Raw genomic sequence first — 19328 nt, 5'->3', positions numbered from 1 at the left:
ATTTTCAGTTTGATAACTGATTTTTAACACGTCATCAGATATGGTCTCTTTTTCTCAGCTGACATTAACTGGACCGTATGTACTCACCTTTGCCCTCCACATTAGCCATAATTTAAACACATCGACATGGCGTCCACACTGTAAGGCCTTGTCTCCGGTGTCGTAGGACAGGTCGTACTGTTTATCTTGCTGAAAGAGGTAGGAGGCATGCATCTGGTTGCAACTCTGCATCAGTCCCTGATGAGAAAAGAGGAAATTTAGGAAACTCTACTGACTGTCCACTGGCTCTACCTTGTATGGGATTATTAGGAAATAATAAAAGAAAGGGACATTGTATATATCTTGTGAAAGAAAAAGAATAATAATAAGATTGGGCCAATTCTGTAATAAGTTACCTCTTGGAGATATATATATATATATATATATATGATTCTACCTCTGAGCTATACTTCTAGCTCTACTTTATCTCTTCATTTTTAAACAGGGTCTCACTAAGTTGCCAAGGGTGACCTTGAATCTGTAATCCTCCTGCCTCAGCCTCCGAAGCATGGGGATTATAGGCATGAGCCACCACACTTGGCTCTTACTCTTCCATTTAAGAGAAGACATTCACAATCAGAGTGTAATGTTCATCCTTCAAGCAGAATTTCCCGATGTTCTGGTTTTATTGTAATTAAGATGTTTTGGAAACCTCTTGGGTTCTATAAAATGCCATGAGTGTGGCTCTTCTAGCATTTCCACTCATATCTAGTTCCAGAACTTTGACATGGAGCTGTCAGAGTTTGAACTGTTTTTGAAAAACCATAGCTTTTCAGACAGTTCATTGCCATCAGTTTATATGCTGAGACCTAAAATAAAAAGCAGAGACACTGCTACTGGAGATTAATGTAAACAACCAGTCTTTTCTGTGCCCCGTCCCTCCTCTGTGGCGGGTTTCGGTACTGCGTCTGCACACTCGATTGCTTTTAGGAAGTTCCATTGTCGATGACCACGAATTTGCCTGACATTCATACGCCCACTATGGAAAGGGATGGAAAAGTGACGGGAGAATTCCAATGAGTGGAGAATGAATCATGCTTTCAGCCTCCCCACCAGGAACCCCACCAAGTTTCAATTTGTCACGAACCACCGGGAGCCTTTGACTCTTTTGTTCTCTATTGTGTAACTGTGATCTTATAAAAGCTTTGGCATTTGGATTTTGCTTCTCTTGTGACTCATGTCAAGAGAAGAAAAGACTAACATGTGATCACCGAGTTGAAGTTAGAAGTAAGAAACCCTTTGTAAAAATGATCCAAGCTAAAACACAGTGTAATGCAACTAAAATTTTAACCATGTTTTGAAAGAAAAAGTGCCCCAATGGTAGACAATAGAGCTGGAATCTACCTTACAGGTCAGGCTTCCTATTCATTGGAAATCATAAAGTTATTTATTTATTAAGTTATTTATTTACTTATTGGCACTAAAGATTGAACCTAAGGACATTGTACCTCTGGGCTGCACTTCCTGGCTCTTTTTATTTTTTATTTTGCAGCACTGACTTGCTACGTTACTGACGGTCTTGCTAAGTTGCTGAAGATGGTCTTGAACCTACGGTCCTCCTGTCTTAGCCTATCAAGTGCTAGAATTACAGGCATGTGTCACCATGCCTGGCAGTCAGATGATGATGATGATGATGATGATGATGATGATGATGGTGATGATGGTGATGATTATCATATTTGCGGTTCTGGGAGTTGAACCCAGGACCTCACAGATGATAAGAAAACACTATCACTGAGCTACAGCCTCAGCTCCATAAAGTTGTTTTGAGAATAAAAAAAATATTATGTATTTGCATTAGAGCAGTAGAAAGACACTGAATTTGAATAAAATAATTCACTTGATGACCAGTGAGATGTATCCATCTTATTTCACAGACACAGAAACTTTGTGCCATTCTTCCTCTGGCCACACAAGCTCACAAATGGATGCCATTAATACCAAAGAGATGACTTCGGAGTGTGGGATGGTGGATGGACCTGACCAGTTTCTCTGAGGATAAGCAAAGCAATTCAAAGTGCATGTCTCTTAAAAAGGTGGGCACCACCAGTCTCACTCTTGGGCAAAAGGATAAGTAAAACTAGTGCATTTTTTAGACATGATGTAACATTTAGTTCTGGGTCATGAGAAAGTTATAGACCATCATATTAGCAGTTGTTGTACCGAATAGAATTCTCATGCTCAAGTATATTTAGAAAACGGTGCCATAAATCCTTTATTTTTAGATATTGTAATACATATCAGCACATTAAAGCTCCAATAATCCCTGAAATACTGAAACTTGTTTGAGCTCTAATTTAAAAATATCTCAATCTTTTTTTTCTTTTTTTGCAGTACTGGGGATGGAATCCAGGGGCATCCTACCTCCGAGCTACACCTCAGCCCTATTTTTTATTCTTTATTTTGAAATAGGGTCTCACTGAGTTGCAAAGGGCCTCACTAAGTAGCTGAGGCTGTCCGAGAACTGTGATCCTTCTGTCTCAGCCTCCCAAATGCTGGGATTCCAAGCATCTGCCACCACACCTGGCTCAATCTTTTTTAAACTTAATGGAGCATATGTATTGCCATCTTATGGGATTCTTAGTCTGAAATCCAAGAAAAGAAATGCAGTTGGAGCATTTTAAACTCTTAGATTTTAGAGCTCAATCAATCTATTTCTACCCAAGAAAGCAATCCTTTTTATACCCTTACTCACCCATGGCTGTCCAATCTTTGAAAACCTCTCCTGGTAGTTAATGTATTCCCACTATTGGAAAGCTTTATTTTTAAAGTATTCCTTTTTACCAACTCCAAGCCAGACCTAAAACCCACTTTGGTATTCTGACCCTGGCCTGACATGAACTAAACCCTGAAATCTCCAAAAATTGTGAGCCAAGAAATCTTCCTTCCTAAATTGTGTGGTCAGTTGTTTGGGATTCCATCAGAGAGAATGTTGACAGGGACACCTATAGATAGAAACAGCAACTAGACAGGAAAGACCAAATGATCTCCACATTTCCAGAGCAAGTCAACTGTATGATGACAGTCAGACCTCACCCGTGGACTGAGACATGGGACTGGAGACTTACCTCTTCTCTAACCAGGAGAGCAGAGCACTGCAAGGGGACCCCCATCATCTTGTGTGGATTCCATGTCACAGAGTTGGCCCTAAAACAAACACATCATGTAAGAGGCTGACATCCATGTCAGGCTCAGACTCTAAGGTTCTACACACGAACCACAGAGCTTTGGATTGTTGGCACTGTTTCACACACTCCAGGATGTCAATATGTCAGTACATTAACAAAATGAAAGGTATACATGTGTGCGCATGTGTGCATGCGTGTGTGTGTGTGTGTGTGTGTCTGTGTGTGTGTGTGTTACCAGGGCTTGAATCCAGAGGCACTTAACCTCTGAGCAAAACCTCCGGCCCTTTTAATATTTTTTGCTTTTTGAAGCAGGGTCTCTCTAGGTTGATGAGAGTCTCGCTAAATGGCTGAGACTAGTCTTGAACCTGCAGTCCACCTGTCTCAGCCTCCCAAGTCATGGGATTACAGGTTTGCATCTCCGTGCCTAGTGGAAAGGTATACTCTAAGATGCTCAACTTTTCTGTGTCCAGAAATGGTAGGCGAGGACTGTGTCTCCAAGTGGCATCAGTTCTCCCAAGCTCTTGCAGGAGCGTGGTGGTCTCAGAGCCCCCGAGAGTGGCTGGGATCACTGAGTCCAGGGGCTTGCATTTGGCCACTGATGCTCAAAGTGCCTGGTGGGTGAGAGGAGGACCACGCGGGCCCCCATTGGCTCTGCTTCCGACGCGAGGGCAGGGGCCTGGAGCTCCGAGGGCACGCTTCTGCACTGTGGAATTTCCCAGTTTTCTCTTCCCAGTTCCTCCTCTCTATTCAGTTGATGTCCAGGCTTCTCAAATGTCCTTTCGTAGGAGCTTCTAACCCTCTGTGCCCACATCCAGAGCTATCCTCAGGCCTTGGGTGAGCTCTGTCGTGGTCACCACAGCAAAGGCTCCACCTTTCTGTCTTTTTGCCTGAGGAACAGAGAGCTCTCCCTTCAGGGACTGCAGCTCCTGAGCAGGGGCACGGCGCTCAGGGCTTCATGCTATTTGAGAAGTCTGAACCACAGTCCTGGTTCAGACTATGAACCTGGTTCATATTTCTTTAATATTTATTATTGTTGCCATTTATTGTTATTTTAATCAGGCGACTGTGTCTTGATGGCCTCTTTCCCCTACCTGTACCAGAAGTATCTTCTTGGTTGGTTTATGGTTCTCTTCCTAAATTGTGGATGGCTTCTTTGCCTTCAGCCCCGATTCCAAACAGTAGGGCGAGGCTCTCGAGACACCAGGGTGAGACCAGAGGTGTGTTCAGCCTTCTGCCCCTCCTTTCCCTTTATCCATTTCCATCATGCATGGCTATGCTTTGTTCTCAGAACACTCTACCCTCATGAGCCCAGGCCTGTGCTGCTTGCATGTCATTTTCCTTGGTTAAAGCTTACTTGTCAGTTAAAGTCCCAGATTCTTTTTCAGGGGCATTAAACTTCTGAGCTACATCCACAACACTTTTTATTTTGAAACAGGACCTCACTAAATTGATGAGCCTGTCCTCAAACCTGCGATCCTCCTGTCTCAGCCTCCCAAGCACCGCCACACATGGTTAAAGTCCCCGATTCTTTAAGTGTTCACTCTGCCGTTCTCATTCGGCTTCCTGCAACTTCTCTCCCTCGTTCTGACCATGTTGCTCCCGTGCCCTTCCCCTCTGGGTCCCAGGGAAGGCAACTGTTCCCACCAGGGTCCTAACAGTCATTAGTCAAGGTGAGTCTTGGCACCAATCCTTGGGGAGTCTGAGGGGTGTCTGAGGATAGGCATCAGGAAAGGGACCTTGGTATAAACAACCCCACAGGAGGAAGGAGAGTAGAACGATCCATGGCAGCTGCCCCTTCTCTTGCGGAGCCATGGGCTCGGCCTCAGCCTGCTCCCAGTGGTTGGAAGTAAGAACCGTGGGAGGAGATGCGAAGCTGCCCAGGAGAGCTCCGTCCATCCACTTGACGAAGGGCCGGTGCTGGCCAGCTGGCAGAGAGCACTTACTGGCCGGATCTTATCTGCGCTAGTGAATGGTCTGCTCATGTTCTGGTCTTTCTTTGCTTCGACACTGGCTGATGGATACCTTGAATGCTTGAATTGGGACCGTAGACGTTAAGGCAGTTCATTGCTAGATTGCTGCTCCTGGAGAGAGGACTAAGCGGCTTCGCGGATAATGACAGCACTGTAGTACTGAGAAGTTCCTTCCAAGAAAACATCTCTTACTCTGCAGAATCACCCTAGAGTCGGGAAACCTGGGCTCTACATCAGCAGGAGATGGAGCTAAGGGAAAAGGGCTCGGGAGTCAGATGCTTTGGGCTTGAACACATTACTTAACCTCTTTGTGCCTGGATGCCCTCATCTGTAAAAGGAGAGAAATAGTTTGGGTCAAGTGCTTACAGCTGTGAGCATTAAATGAGGTTGGCTCTTGCTATTAATTTCATCCTTGGCATTTATAAACTTTGTCAGTTTGGACACACACACACACCATCGTCCTACACATCCTGTAATAGTTTAAAGCTACAGGTCTAGTCCTGATGAATTCAGCTTTGTCAATAGATACCCACAGGAGACTAAAACAGCGGTCCCTTCCGGTGGTTGTGGGTGTTTATGTCCATGCGTGGCCTGTTTGTCTTTTTAGGACAGAAGCCTCCAAAGCCCATGACCACCTGCCACTTGAGTCTCTGTCGTGCTTTTCTTTTGGAGGCATAAACATGGCAAAGAGCTGTGCAGAGTGATTCAACAACACAGCCTAAGATTATTGGAGGAATGTTGGCTGTCTAGGTAGCACAGCCTCGGGTTCATTTCAAGACGTTTTGCTATGGGAATCAGGTATGTGGCTTCAGTCATTTTCCGTAAGTTGGAGAGAACTGAATCCTCCAGGGCTGTTGTGAGAAGTGTCCTTGAGCCTTTATTTACACCCCGAATGAATCAGCAGCCCCCAGATGAACCCATTGCCCCTCTGGACCGGCAGGTGTAATCTCAGGTCTCCTAGGCTCCCATCCCCTCTGTCTCTCCAAGCACAGGCCAGTCATCACCGTCTGCTCCAATCAGGTATGAATTTGACTTTGAACCCTTTTTTTTTTTTGTCATCTTTTGACCCCACCTGAGAAACACCAGGTTTCACTGTAATCATGGCTCCCGCAGCCCCGACTGTCAGCTCCTGGGTCTACGTAAGCAGACAGTCTGCTGTGCTGACCCTGCCCTGAACCCTCTCAGCTTTCTCCTAGGATCCCATTACTTCCCGAATTTGGTGTCTCTGCTCTTGAGCTCAAATACCCTTTGTTCTTCCCTCTTGTGATGATGCTAAACTCCAGCTCTCTCTCCCAGCCTGCTGTTGAGGAAGAACCGCTCGTCCCCTGTGTGTCCCAGTCAGCCTGTGGCTTTACTTTTACTCTCTTGAATTTGAATTCCTGGTTAATGGTCTGTCTTCCCCACCAGATTCTCAGCTCCTTCCTTGAAGATAGGCTTCTTGCCACATTTGCCTTGGTGCCTGCAAGGTGTCTGGTGCTGTGGCCTGCAGAGGACAGAGGGTCAGTAACAGAGGGTGGGTGCCTGGGCCTCTGCCTCCCAGCTGGGAGTGACAGTGGCTGGTAACAGCTTCTGCTGCTCTGAGGCCTGCAGCTGGGCCTCGAAGCCCCCGGTGTGGATAGTACAGGTCAGCAGCAGCCAGAGGAGGGCTGAAGACGGGTCCTTCATAGAGCGGAGACCTCTGGAGTCCCAGGCTTCTGGCATGGCCTCCCAGCCACACCGGCTCTGCCAATTCTGATCATGCTAGCAAGGATGAGAGTCACCTCCTGTGAATTTGGTTGGTTCTCAAAGAGGGTGCCTGGCAGGGTTCCGGGTCCTTTGCCATTTTGTTGGGAGGCTGGTATATGGGGATCCTCTGTGACCACTGAAGAATCTCTGGATTTGGGGGCAAGAATCAACTACGGATTTCTTCCACTTTTGGAGTGAGTTCTCTACATTGGTTTGTGATGCTTGGAAAAAGAGCCATTCCCCCAGGTGAGGGACAGTCCTTTCCTAAGCTTAAGCCCTGTGCATAATATTTCTGCAGTTTCCCTTGGCCCTACAGCCTATTTACCAAAGGAAACGTGCCTTGTAATAAAAAGTCAACGAGACAGCTACTCTCAGGTAGAAGGGAAGCTAAGAGGCTTCTGCTGAAAGCAGAACCCTGGCAGTCGCCTCATTTTTAGAGCTCCATGTCTGGCTATTCCATGGTGGATTTAGTTATAACGCAGTCGCAGGGATCGTGGCAATAAGATCATAGAGGACTCTGCGTTCCAAACAAATAATAGTCTTGAGCACAAAAGCGTGTGGGTGTTTATATCTCTGAGGCTCGGGGTAGGTGATTTAGTGAGTTGTCAAGTAGAGAACGCTCCGTAGCTCCCAGGTCTTGCAGTCACAGGTAGCATTAAAGGTAAAATAATAGGTGCTCACATTTTGCACCCGTCAGAAAAAAACCTCACAGGAGAGAAGGTACTGGGCACAGGCTACCTCTCTTAAAAGCACACGAATGTAGTGTGTGTGTGTGTGTGTGTGTGTGTGTGTGTGTGTGTGTTGCTGGAGGCTGAGCCCAGGAGCATGCTAGGCAAGTCCTCTAGCACTGAGCTGTGTGCCCTGTCCTGACTTTAACTCTCCTTCTCATCTTCTGAGCTGTCACCTTCCAAGTTGTTCTCTGGTCATCCTTTCTTTCTTAAATTTTTGATTTCAGAGGGATTTTTTTTTAGATTTTTTTTTTTTTTGGTGGTACTGGGGTTCCTGGAAGCCCTTCTACCTCCGGGCTACACTCCCAGACCTATTTTTACATTTTTATTTGGAAACAGGGTCTCCTAAGCCAGCGCGCGCGGCTGGCTTCGAACCTGCGTGATCCTCCTGTCTCTGCCTCCCAAGCGCGGGGATTACAAGCGTGCGCCACCACGCCCGGCTCAGAGGGATTTTCATGATGAAAAAGGCCTGGGAGAAGACCCAGGGCATCAGAAGCAGAGGCCTAGAATTCTGAAGGAAGACACACCTGCCAGCATCGGTGGCACAATCAGAGCATGGGCAGCCAGCTTGCCCAGGCTGAGCCTTTGCCAGCAGACAGAGGGACAGCGACCCTGTGACCCTATGGCCTCACTGGGGGAGTCTGTCCCTACTCTTCCCAGTCTTCTTTTCACTAATTCCCCCAGGAATCCTTGACTCCATCCCAGTACCCCCACCTTGCTGTCTACACTTGTGGGTTGTCTGTGTGTGATGGGGCTGGGAGCCACACCGCACACCCTGAACATTCCCGCTGGCCTGGATGCCCTGTATAACCCGTGCTGACAGATGCTCGAGCAAAAATCAGTCTCTTTCAATGTCCTAGAACCAAAATTGTGGCAAGATGTCTGGGGGCAGAGCCTGCGTGAAGCTCTTCCCAGCAGCATCTGTCTACGTGGCAGGGCCTGCTGGGCATGTGGCATCTCTGATGGATTTGGGCTTTCTCAGTGGCCTGCAGCCGACCTGGTTACCTCGCCACGTTGCGATGGGAAACTGGCCTCCCTTTACGTGTGGTCCAGAGCCAGGGCCCGCGCCTGTACTGCGCAGTCTGAGGCTCTCCTGTTGGATCTGAATATGCTCTGTGCAAATCAGAGATTCCTTTGTGGTTCACAGCTTCACGCTACAGTCTAACGGGTAGGCTCTAAATAAAAGCCATTTTCCAGCATCGACCAGGGCTATGTTGGAAGAAAGTCAGTATTGAAATGAAACCAGAAAATGATGCTATCAGAGGCATGTCTCACTTTAACTGTTAAACCCAAACCTGGACTTTCAATTCTTGGCAGGTTATAAGGTGCTTATTTGCTTTGAAAATTTACTGGTTTCGTTAAAGAAGGCTATATTATCCTTTTAAGGAACACGAAAGCTTTATAGGTCATCTCCCTAGAAAAATGTGGACTAGGTGAGGGTTCTAAATGATTTTGGTGGTTGGTTAAGAAAATGAGCTGGGTTCCCAGAAATGGAGCCCATACAGGAATCTATGTCTGGAAGACATTCTATTGGGGTCGTGGGGTGGGGGGTTTTATTTGGTCTTAGTTGTATAGTCTTATATAATATTCCTGAGTATAACATCAAGGTAACACACAACACCAGCACAAGGTAGAGTGGGCTTAACTACATCCCAAGACTTCTTAGAAATAGAACAGAATTTGTGCTTCACATTTAGCTTTCAACCTTTTATGTGGCTACCAAAATGAATGCACGCACCTCTCCACGCCGCTCAGCTTCCACTTGTGCTTCCGGGACATCAGCAATCCCCCGCCCCAAGCTGCCTGAAAAAGAAGATCAGACACGGAGGAGATCGCAGGCTCCCATGGTCTGGTGTCTTCCCCATGAATGAGAGTCTTACGGTGTCACAGAGATCTGCTTGAGCCCAGGAGACCAAATGGGGGTGGCTACCTTCCTCTGGCACTAGATGTTCAAAAGTCAAGTTGGGGGATCATGCTAAGGCCTCAGCCTCTACCCTACATTTATACGAGTGTAAAGAGTCAAATTGGGGATACAGTTCCTCAGTCTGCACGAGTTGAAGAAAGATCCTTCCCATAAGCCATCACCATCACGGTTAGTTCTAGTGAAAGCCAGGTTCTCAGAATCCTACGGTGGCCATAGATTAAGCAGCGCGGATGGGCTGGGACCACCGAATAGCTTTTAAGTTGCAAGCTAAAATGTTCCAAGCCAGTGCTACTCAACGTGCTGGCCCCACAACAACGAAGAATCTTGCACCAGGATATATATTAACTTACAGCTTCTTTTGTAAGGCAGTCTCGCATTAACAAAAAGACCTAAGCAAACATTGTGCATAGTTTGTGATGGTTTGTGATTAGTGATGGTCTGGCACAAACACATTATTACCTCGTCATGGGTCATTAGCAAACAATTTGCTGATAGCAGCTGATTTTCAAACCACACTCTGAGTAATACTGATCTGGCCTCCTTAATTCATCCTTCTAAAAATTCCCATTTTTTTTCATTTGGAAAAGGTGGCAGACCTCTATTATTTTGCAGCATGCCTAACTCTGGAGTCAAAGTACCTCAAATATAATTCAGCTTCTTTTTTGACCAAGCTGAGAAATGGGGAATTTAATGGTTCTTGTTGCTTAGTAAATTGTCAAAAGCGTGCTTTCCCCTCCAAAACTTTGAATATCTAATTTGAGCTTCAGTCATGTAGCATCTGAATTTTCTATAAAAATGCAAATACTTTTGACCTTTTTGATTATTATATTTTTTGTGGGATTAAACCCAGGGGCATTCCTCTGAACTACTCCCCCAGTCCGATTTTTTATTCTTTATTTTGAAACAGAGTCTCACTGAGTTGGAGAGGGTCTCACTAAGTAGCTGAGGCTGGCTGTGAACCTGCAATTTTCCTGTCTCAGCCTCCCAAGTACTGGGATGACAAATATGCGCAACCATGCCTGGCTTGATTATTCTTTTTTTTAATAAAGAATTTAATTGGTTAAATATAATTATATATCCTCCTGAGATTCACGGTTCAGAGTGACACCTGCATCCTTGTGCACGAGTCTCCAGGTGTGTTTTACCCTTTGACTATTTTGGCAAGGAAGGAAGATGTGTGTGTGTGCTGTGTGCTGTGTGCTTCCAAGGTCAACAAGGTCATCTGCTTCCAAGGGCAGCATGGCAAAATAAATTGAAAACCTCATGCCCATCTGCAGTACTGGTCATGGAAATAAGAGCATCTTCCTGTTGGGAAACTTGAAGCCGAATCAGCTTCAGGTCGTTCCCAGCAAATATTGTGTAATGTGAGTTATATGTTAATTTGTCTCTGAAATCTTTAAAAGCTTAAATATCCTTATTCTGATTTATTTAACAAGCTGCTTAAATAAAAATAAAAAAAGCAACAACCAGATTGCATGCTGGGAGTCCCAGGGGTCATGTATGCGAGGCCGGGTCCCAAGGGTCATGTATGCGAGGCCGGGTCCCAGGAGGTCAGGCGTGCGAGGCCAGGTCCCAAGGGTACTTACATCCACGTGCATCCAGATCTTATACTTCTTGCAAAGGTCAGCCACAGCCAGTAAGGGGTCAAACGCTCCATACACAGTGGTTCCGGCCGTGGCGCTCACAAGGAAAGGAACATATCCCTGGGCACAAGAGGAAGCGCCCGAATAGTGTAAGCAGGGCCTCCAGGCTTCTTTAAATGCCAGTGAAAAACAATGGAAACCCTCCCCCCACCCCGCCACGTTCATTGGCAATTTTATTATTATTATTATTATTATTATTATTATTATTATTATTATAGTGCCATTACGCCCGGCTCATTTGCAATTTTAGAACCATCAGAAGGATCGCCACGCTGGACCCTGGTACACATCCATGTTCACTCTCGAGAAGCCGAGTTCTGTAAGCACATTCCGGCAGCCCTGACAGTCCTCTTGTGGACAGCTATTTGGTCTTCGAAAGAGCTATATGAAACCAGAGGGTGTCAGTGATGTCCCAGGTCAACTTTCAGGCCTCCCTACTCTCCTCGCTCATTCATTTTCTCTACTAATTAATTCATCTCTTTCTCTCTCTCTCTCTCTCTCTCTCTCTCTCTCTCTCTCTCTCTCTCTCATTGCTTGTTGTACTGAGGATTGAACCCATGGGGCATTCTACCTCTGAGCTACACTCCAGCCCTATTTTATTTTTTTTAATCACTAAGTTTTTTTTTTTTTTTTTAAATCTCTAAGTTGCTGAGGGCCTCACTAAGTTGCTGAGGCTGGTTTCAAACCCGTGCTCCTCCTGTCTCTGCCTCCCCAGTACTGGGATCTCAGGTGGGCCCCGCCATGCCTGGCTTCTTTGCTCAGTTTTTCTTTCCTTCTTCCTCGCCAGCGGGTCTCTGAACTTAATAATTCCCTGGACGTGAGCAGGCAAGAGAAAGAGAAGGAACCCTGGCCAGCCCATTACTCCTTTTTGGAAAATGCTCAGATAATTATTTGGAGTCTTCAGAGGGGTGGTTCACACTGTGCCTCAGCAATAAGCAGCCTTTTAGCCATCCATCTTAGCAGTCCTGCTCTGTCTTGCAGTGGCCAAAGGAAAACTGAAACAATAGGCTAGGGCTGAAAGGCCGGGGTCTGAAAGCCGCAATTGGGCTCAGCCTACTTGCTCTTTCCCTTGGCTTGGAGAACACGAAGCTGCAGAACCGGTCTCTAGGTGGCAGCAAAGGTCTAATTTTGTGGTTTATGTTGCCAGCTACGTCAGGGGTGGGAGAGGCATAAAAAATCAACAATTTGTGAGTTTCTGATAATGAAATGCACGTGTACACCGCTACATCAAGAACTGTGGACCATATCTACTAAAAATTAAAAAGAGCATTCTAAAAACAAACTCTGCCTTGTAAGTCGAGGAATAGAAAGGACTTCCCAGAGCTCTGGTGACTCTTGGTGATTTGTCACATCTTGTTACTTCTAAAAAGAGTTCTAAATTACTGCCAGAAAAATCAGACGTATGGAGAGCTGATCGTATTGGCACGTGTTTAGGCCGGGAAAACTGTCCCAGTGTGAAAAAGACCCTCCAAATGTGCATTTGCTTTATGCCAACCCGTAGTAATTAGGGAGACAAGAGCTTTGGAAACCTTCACAACACCTCGGTATGAAATACTTATTCAGAATCAGGCATGGTGGTACACACTTTTAATCCCAGTAATTTGGGAGATGAGAGGATCGCGGATTCATAGCCAGCCTCAGCAACTTGGTGAGGCTCTGTTTAAAAAAAAGAATAATAGAAGCCGGGCATGGTGGCGCACGCTTGTAATCCCCACTCTTGGGAGGCGGAGACAGGAGGATCATGCAGGTTCGAAGCCAGCCGCCCTGCTAAAGAGACTGTTTCCAAAAAAAAAAAAAAAAAAAAAAATAGGTCTGGGAGTGTAGCCCGGATATAGAAGGGCTTCCAGGAACCCCAGTACCACCAAAAATAAATAAATAAATAAATAAATAAAATAAATAAATAAAAAATAAAAAATAAAATAAATAAAAATAAATAAATAAATAAATAAAAAATAAAAAAAGAATAATAGGACTGGGGTTGTAGCTCATGGAATGCCTCTGAATTCAATCCCTAATACCACCAAAAAAAAAAAAAAAAAAAAAAAAATTCAGGACTTTAAACTTTTCCAAAGCAGAGTCTATACAAAACTCAGTTAAATAGACTGGACACAGAATCCCATATTCTTATTAAAGCTGGGAGGCTGCGATTTCTATCCCTTTTTCAAAGTAGAAGCTAAGCAAAATTCTCCTCTGGTTACGAATAGGAATGGGAAGCCAGGCATGGTGGCGCACGCTTATAATCCTGGTACTTGGGAGGCTGAGACAGGAGGATCACAGGTTCTTGGCCAGCCTTAGCTACTTAGTGAAGCCCTTTGCAACTCAGTGAGACCTTGTTCCAAAATAAAGAATAAGAAATAGGGCAGGGGGTGTAGCTCAAAAGTAGAATCCCCCTGAGTCCAATCCCAGTACGGAAAAAAAGGAAATAGGAATGGGGGTCCTCAACCTGTTACAGGCTAGATGAGATCCTGCCAAAACTTACCTTCTGCTTAGCTTCAAGAATTCTTCTTTCAAGATCAGAAGCAATCATTTTCCCTCTGAAAGAAAAAAGTATATATATTATAAGTGTGTTTGGGATAACTTGCATTGTTGTGTTTACAATATTGGTGAACATATGAGGGTAAGATTCAACCTTATACTGTTGATAATAATAAATGTTTTCATGAAAGCATGCATTCGCCTCCCTGAGGATGCAGGAGGATGATGTCCTGGCCTGTCTGGGAGACTCGTGGCCACACTGTGTTTCCCTCATGTCTCTCTACTCTGCACAAGAATACTTTTTAAGCCTTCCTCTTAATTCAGTTAAAACTAGCCTGATTCTGAGTAAGACATTTGGCAAGGAAAGGAGGGTACAGAAAACACATTTCTATTCCAAATCTTCTAGTGAATGGATCTTCAAATTTACATCCAGAGGCAATGCCAAAAGAAAAGAATCCATTCTGAAACGTCTGAATGAAAATATTGTCCCAAAAGCTACTATTTTAATTACGGTGCATGTGCTAAAAGAATAAAGCAAGCCAAGAATGCAGGGGCTCAAATCTCAAATACTTAGATCCAAAGGCATCAGAGAGAGAAACATCATTTCATTCCCCAAATAAAGTAAAAACACGGGTAGGGCTTTGCTTTTTATTACCATACTATGAGGAGATGGTTTCCACAACAAGCCAGATGTGGCTGGCTGTGTGATCTTCCTAGAGTTATTTGTCCGTCCCAAATATCCCTGGAAAATAATAGTACTTACAGACTTATGAGGATTAAATAAGTTAAATGCAAAAATGATTTGCAAAGGCTTGGGCTATGGTAAACATATAATAGCTATTTGCTGTCATTGTTGAGAAGTCATATTTTCTACCATTTTCATTTCAGGCTAATAGAGGGGTTGTGACAAAATTATTGGGATATAAAGCAGATATGGAACCTTCAGAACCACTGAGGTAAGTGAAGCTTGTTTGCAATAAGCTCAGGGAATTGGGGGTAAACAGACTAGCTTAACTGTTGCTGTATGTGTTGGCTAAGCTGTTTTCCAAGCCAAGGCATTCACATAAGACCTGGGCGGCCCACCCCACCTTGGGGAGTTGAATCTCAGAACAAAGGTATTGCAGGTACATTTGGTGGAAGGGTGTGAGCTCAGATTGGGAGTTCCTGAGAGACAGAGGGGACTGAGGGAAGGGAGGCTGATGGGGTGGGTGGAGGAGCCTCAGAGAGCATCTCACTCCGGGCATCTTTCCTGCCCTCCCCAGCTTTGTCTGGGGACATCCTGTAAAACAGTGAGATTCAACTTTCCAAGATCAGATGGGACGCCAGCCCTGCCTTCGACAAAATGTCCTCAGACAAAGCTGAATCTCGGAGGAAATTAAAGTAAAATTCTTTCCTGCCCTTCCCAGGTTTGTATGGAGACATTGTGTAAAACGGTGAGATTCAACTCTCCATGATAGGGTGGGACGCCAGCCCTGCCTTCAACGAAATTCCCCAGACAAAGCAAATTTCAGAGGAAATTCAGGTATTTATTTTTTGCCTACAGTTTTGAGCACATTAATATTGCCATAGTATTTTTGTAGCTAAATGTAGAACTTAAGAGAATTAATCCTTCTCTTTCTCTCTCTCTCTCTCTCTCTCTCTCTCTCTCTCCCTCTCTTTCTTTTGTTCCCCTCTTTCTTTCTGCAGTACTGGGGATGGAACCCAGAGGTTCAAGCTACACACCCATCCCTACTTTTTGTTCTTTATTTTGAAACAGGGTCTCAGTGAGTTGCAGAGGGCCTCACTAAGTAGCTGAGGCTGAGAACTGCGATCCTCTGGTCTCAGCCTCCTGAATGCTGGGATTACAAATGTGCACCACCACGCCTGGCTTTCATTCTTTATTTTGAAGCAGGGTCTTACTGAGTTGCAGAGGGCCTCACTAAGTAGCTGAGGCTGGCCGCGAGCCTGTGATCCTCCTGTCTCAGCCTCCCAAGTACTGGGATAACAAGCGTGTGCCACCACTCCTGGCTCTATTTTTTTAATCTTGAATTTTACCAAGTTTGCAATGAACTCAAGGAATTTGGGGTAGACAAAGTAGCTTAACGACTACTATTTGCATACAACAAGTGACAGATAAACACTGGTGCCATCTTACGGATTACTCTATGTATCAAACACATCAGGACCTTTTGTTAACTATAAAGTGGTAAGGTATCACTGAGAAGTCAGGGATTAAGGTACATTTGAATTGATAAACTCAAGACTTGATTATAGTTGAATCTCATATTTCAAAACAGGCTTCAGGCTGAGAGGTGCAGTGACTGTCTGGGCCAAGTGACTTGCCCAAGACAATTTGCTGCTGCCTCTATGTGGGTTGTAACTAAAAAGAAAACGCCAAGCTTCCGTAACAAACTCAAAGGGGCCGAACATATGAGAAATCTCTTTGGAGACGTTATAGAGTCTTCTAGGATAAGATAACATCTGGCTTTCATGAATCAAGGTGTCACCCAAAACTTCCTGGAAAACAGGAAATATACTGTCCAAGCCGAGCATGGTGGCGCATGCTTATAATCCCAGAACTTGGGAGGCTGAGATAGGGGGATCACAGGTTTGTGGCCAACCTTAGCTACTTAGTGAGGCTCTCCACAACTTAGTGAGACCCTGTTTCAAAGTAAAGAATAAAAAAATAGGGCTGGGGGTGTAGCTCAGAGGTAGAATGACTCTGGGTTCAATCCCTAAGTAACACACACACACACACACACACACACACACACACACAATTACAGAATATATAATATTTACACATTTTATATATCTTTAAATTTATATTTTATATATTTTAATATATATATACTATATAATAAACTTCCCACTTCTTTTCCCTGCCTGTGAGTTGTGGGTAAGAGGAGGGAGCATGCCTGTCAGTAATCAACTTGGACTGTTCGCTGCTGGCCAAGGAGATGGTGTACCTCTGATTTTTGCTGAGAACTGCACCTGTGGAGCTACCCAGAGCCAGGCCTGGCATGAGGCAGCTGGTAGAAAAACACTGACCCCAGGCATGGGACTACAGGAGAAAGCTTAACCCAAGGACATTCACATGCTTACTCTACCTTAGTATCTGACCAGAGAGTGCGTATGGGACCTCTGGGGACAAGACCTTTCATCTTTTGATTTTTGAAGTAGCCGAATTATGTTGGAGCATCGGTTCTTAATTCAGTGTACACGAGAATCGTCTAAACCCTTGTCTCCATTCTTTTCATTTGGTATGTCAGTATGAGGCTGAGGACTTAATACCACTCCCTAAGCACTTTCTAGGAGCCAACAGTGTTTTAGATCTGGGGTGCCAGGGTACACAGAATAGTTTCTAGTCTCCGGGGCTTCTTCCATGCTAACACGGGAGCTCAGCTAATAAATAGAGGAGTCCATGTAGAAATCTGTGCTTCTAAAAAGCGCCCGAGTGATTCTGATTCTGGTAAGCTTGGGTCACTGAGAAGCGCTGCTTTAGAAATGAAAATGTTTGCCTGGGAGCTATTTAAATAATGGTGCCATATACTAACAAAGTGTGTTTCACGCAGGCCATGGTTTGAAGCCATCGCAGCTGCGGGGCAGGAAGCAGAAGGAGGTCCAGATGTGGAGCTGAGCATCCTCTGCTGCCCATATGTTGTGGGGTGGGAGAGCCTTGGGCGACAACCAACAGGCTTGTGGAGGATTAGAAGCTGTCTGGCCGGTTCTGGCTCTTCTGGGTCAACACCTTTTGGTTCACGGGTGGCTTTGGATGGCAGCTGTTGCATCCTCTGTCTGGCCCGAAGTGTCTCTATATCATGAATGTGTATGTTCAACATGTACAATTTAAGCTCTCAAGTAAGCATCCACGGGTGCTGGTTAGCACTGCGCGTGGCTGGTCGTCAGTGCTTAGGGAGGAGTGCCTCAGGGGAAGGGCTGAGGAAGCAGCTGCTGTTTTAGATGTGGCCACCGTGCATTGAGATCTTTGGTTCGCAGTAGCTTTTGGAAAGTCACATGATGCTATCAGGCCAGATGACTTTATAAAGTCGCCTGAACAAAATCCCAGGTAGCAACTTCTTTACACACCTCATTGCAGTTCTAGAACTTGATTTGAAAAGTTTGTTAAGTCAAGGTGGTCATCTAGGACTAGTAATCTGAGTTTGTTTGTTTTTATTGTTTTTTTGTTTGTTTGTTTGGGGTACTGGGGATGGAACCCAGGGGCATTCTACCCCCGAGCTCTACCCCCAGCCCTATTTTTATTCTTTATTTTGAAACAGGGTCTTACTAAGTTGTAGAGGCCCTCATTAAGTAGCTGAGGATGTCCTCAAACTGTGACCTTCCATCTCAGCCTCCCAAATACTGGCATTACAAGCGTGCACTACAACACTTGGCGAGATCTGAGTTTTGGTATTGAATAGCTCTAGATTTGAAATCTGCCCCTTACTAACTTTATGACATCTGCAAGCCATAGAATACTAGACCTATGGGAAGAAAAAGCCCAGACGACATCATGGACTGTAGGCTCACATTCATGTCTGTATTTCCATGGCTCCAAAGGAAAGAACTATCTTGCCACGTGGGGCACATCACTGGACTTCAAAAGGTCGGGCAGAAGGTGCTCTGTCATTGGTTGGCCTGCCCATTGGCTCTGCTGAAATGGTGGAGATTCAACCAGCCTTTCCTAGGTTAATAGAGCTCAGCTCCTCAGATGCATATGTGGGCAAAGTAGAAAGGGGGTGTAAGGCTTCCCTGTTAGAGGCTGACTAGGTGTTAGGATCACCGTTGATAGCAGCACCAGCAACTGCAAGGAGTCATAACCAGCTGTGGAAGCAGTCACCACTCGGCGGCCTTCTACACGATTCCTGCTCCTCCTGCCAACCCCGGAGAGAGTTACCGCTGCAGTTTCCTTATATATAAGGAAACAGAGGCTCAGAGAGGTGGGTGAACATGGCCCAAATCTTGGAATATGGTAATGGAATGAATAATTGGGCATCTGCCCCAGATTCAAGGCTGAGAGTACTACAAGAATTAAGTTCTTCCTTTCATTCATTTATAAAATCGGAACAGTACTTGCCCCAAGAGGTTTAAACGAGATAGCAGGTATACACACCATAAAGCACAAAGAATAGGACTCTGAGAGTCCTATAGTAACCACTCAATACATGTTAAATGTTCTCATTAGTAGTAGTAGTTAATAGAAGTACTAGCATTATGTGGCTTTCAGGATGTCAGAAAGCTAGAAGGGGCAGATTTTTAACCTAGAGCTCTTTGATATCAAAACTCAGATTCTTCGGTCCATTTAACTAACTCCCTTGACTTAACATGAAACTTGTCAAGCTGAGTTCTAGACCAGCACTGATGTGTGCACGTGGATTTCCATATTGTTTTCTGAAAGTCCCCGGGACTGTGTAGTTCTTTGACGCCAAGTCTCACTGCAGAAAGCACTAGCTGATAAAATAAGAGAAACGTGCAGCCTCATCCTAAAACATGTTACTTTATCATCTTGATAATGTTGTTCTTTCTGGTAGAGCACTTGAAAGCCACAGGAGTAAAACAAACCCAACCCGCTTGCTTTTTGTTTTCTTTGTTTTTGTTTTTAAACTAGTCAATTCTAAGCAAAACAGTGTTAAGAGAAATCTAACAAGATTGCATTACAGAGATACGGAGGCAAGTTCATAGACTCAGGTGAATTTTCAAACTGCGCAGGCTGCGTG

At 45.0% G+C, this 19328-nt stretch overlaps 1 protein-coding gene across 1 annotated transcript in view; it reads right to left on the bottom strand.

Moving 5' to 3' along the window:
• GAD2 (glutamate decarboxylase 2) overlaps window positions 1-19328 on the bottom strand; it is a gene marked incomplete at both ends in the record, with an annotated part of 78894 nt that overhangs the window by 16584 nt on the left and 42982 nt on the right. The window contains 5 exons of the mRNA XM_080717254.1: window positions 88-237; window positions 3108-3186; window positions 9329-9393; window positions 11101-11217; window positions 13637-13691. Of these exons, the coding sequence (XP_080573380.1) occupies window positions 88-237; window positions 3108-3186; window positions 9329-9393; window positions 11101-11217; window positions 13637-13691 (466 nt within the window). The remainder of the gene's footprint in view (window positions 1-87; window positions 238-3107; window positions 3187-9328; window positions 9394-11100; window positions 11218-13636; window positions 13692-19328) is intronic.

Source organism: Muscardinus avellanarius, assembly GCF_963383645.1.
Source record: "Muscardinus avellanarius genome assembly, chromosome: 20".
Lineage (NCBI taxonomy): Eukaryota > Metazoa > Chordata > Mammalia > Rodentia > Gliridae > Muscardinus > Muscardinus avellanarius.
Note: the sequence above shows the minus strand (reverse complement) of the source record. Positions and strands in the feature narration are given on the sequence as shown.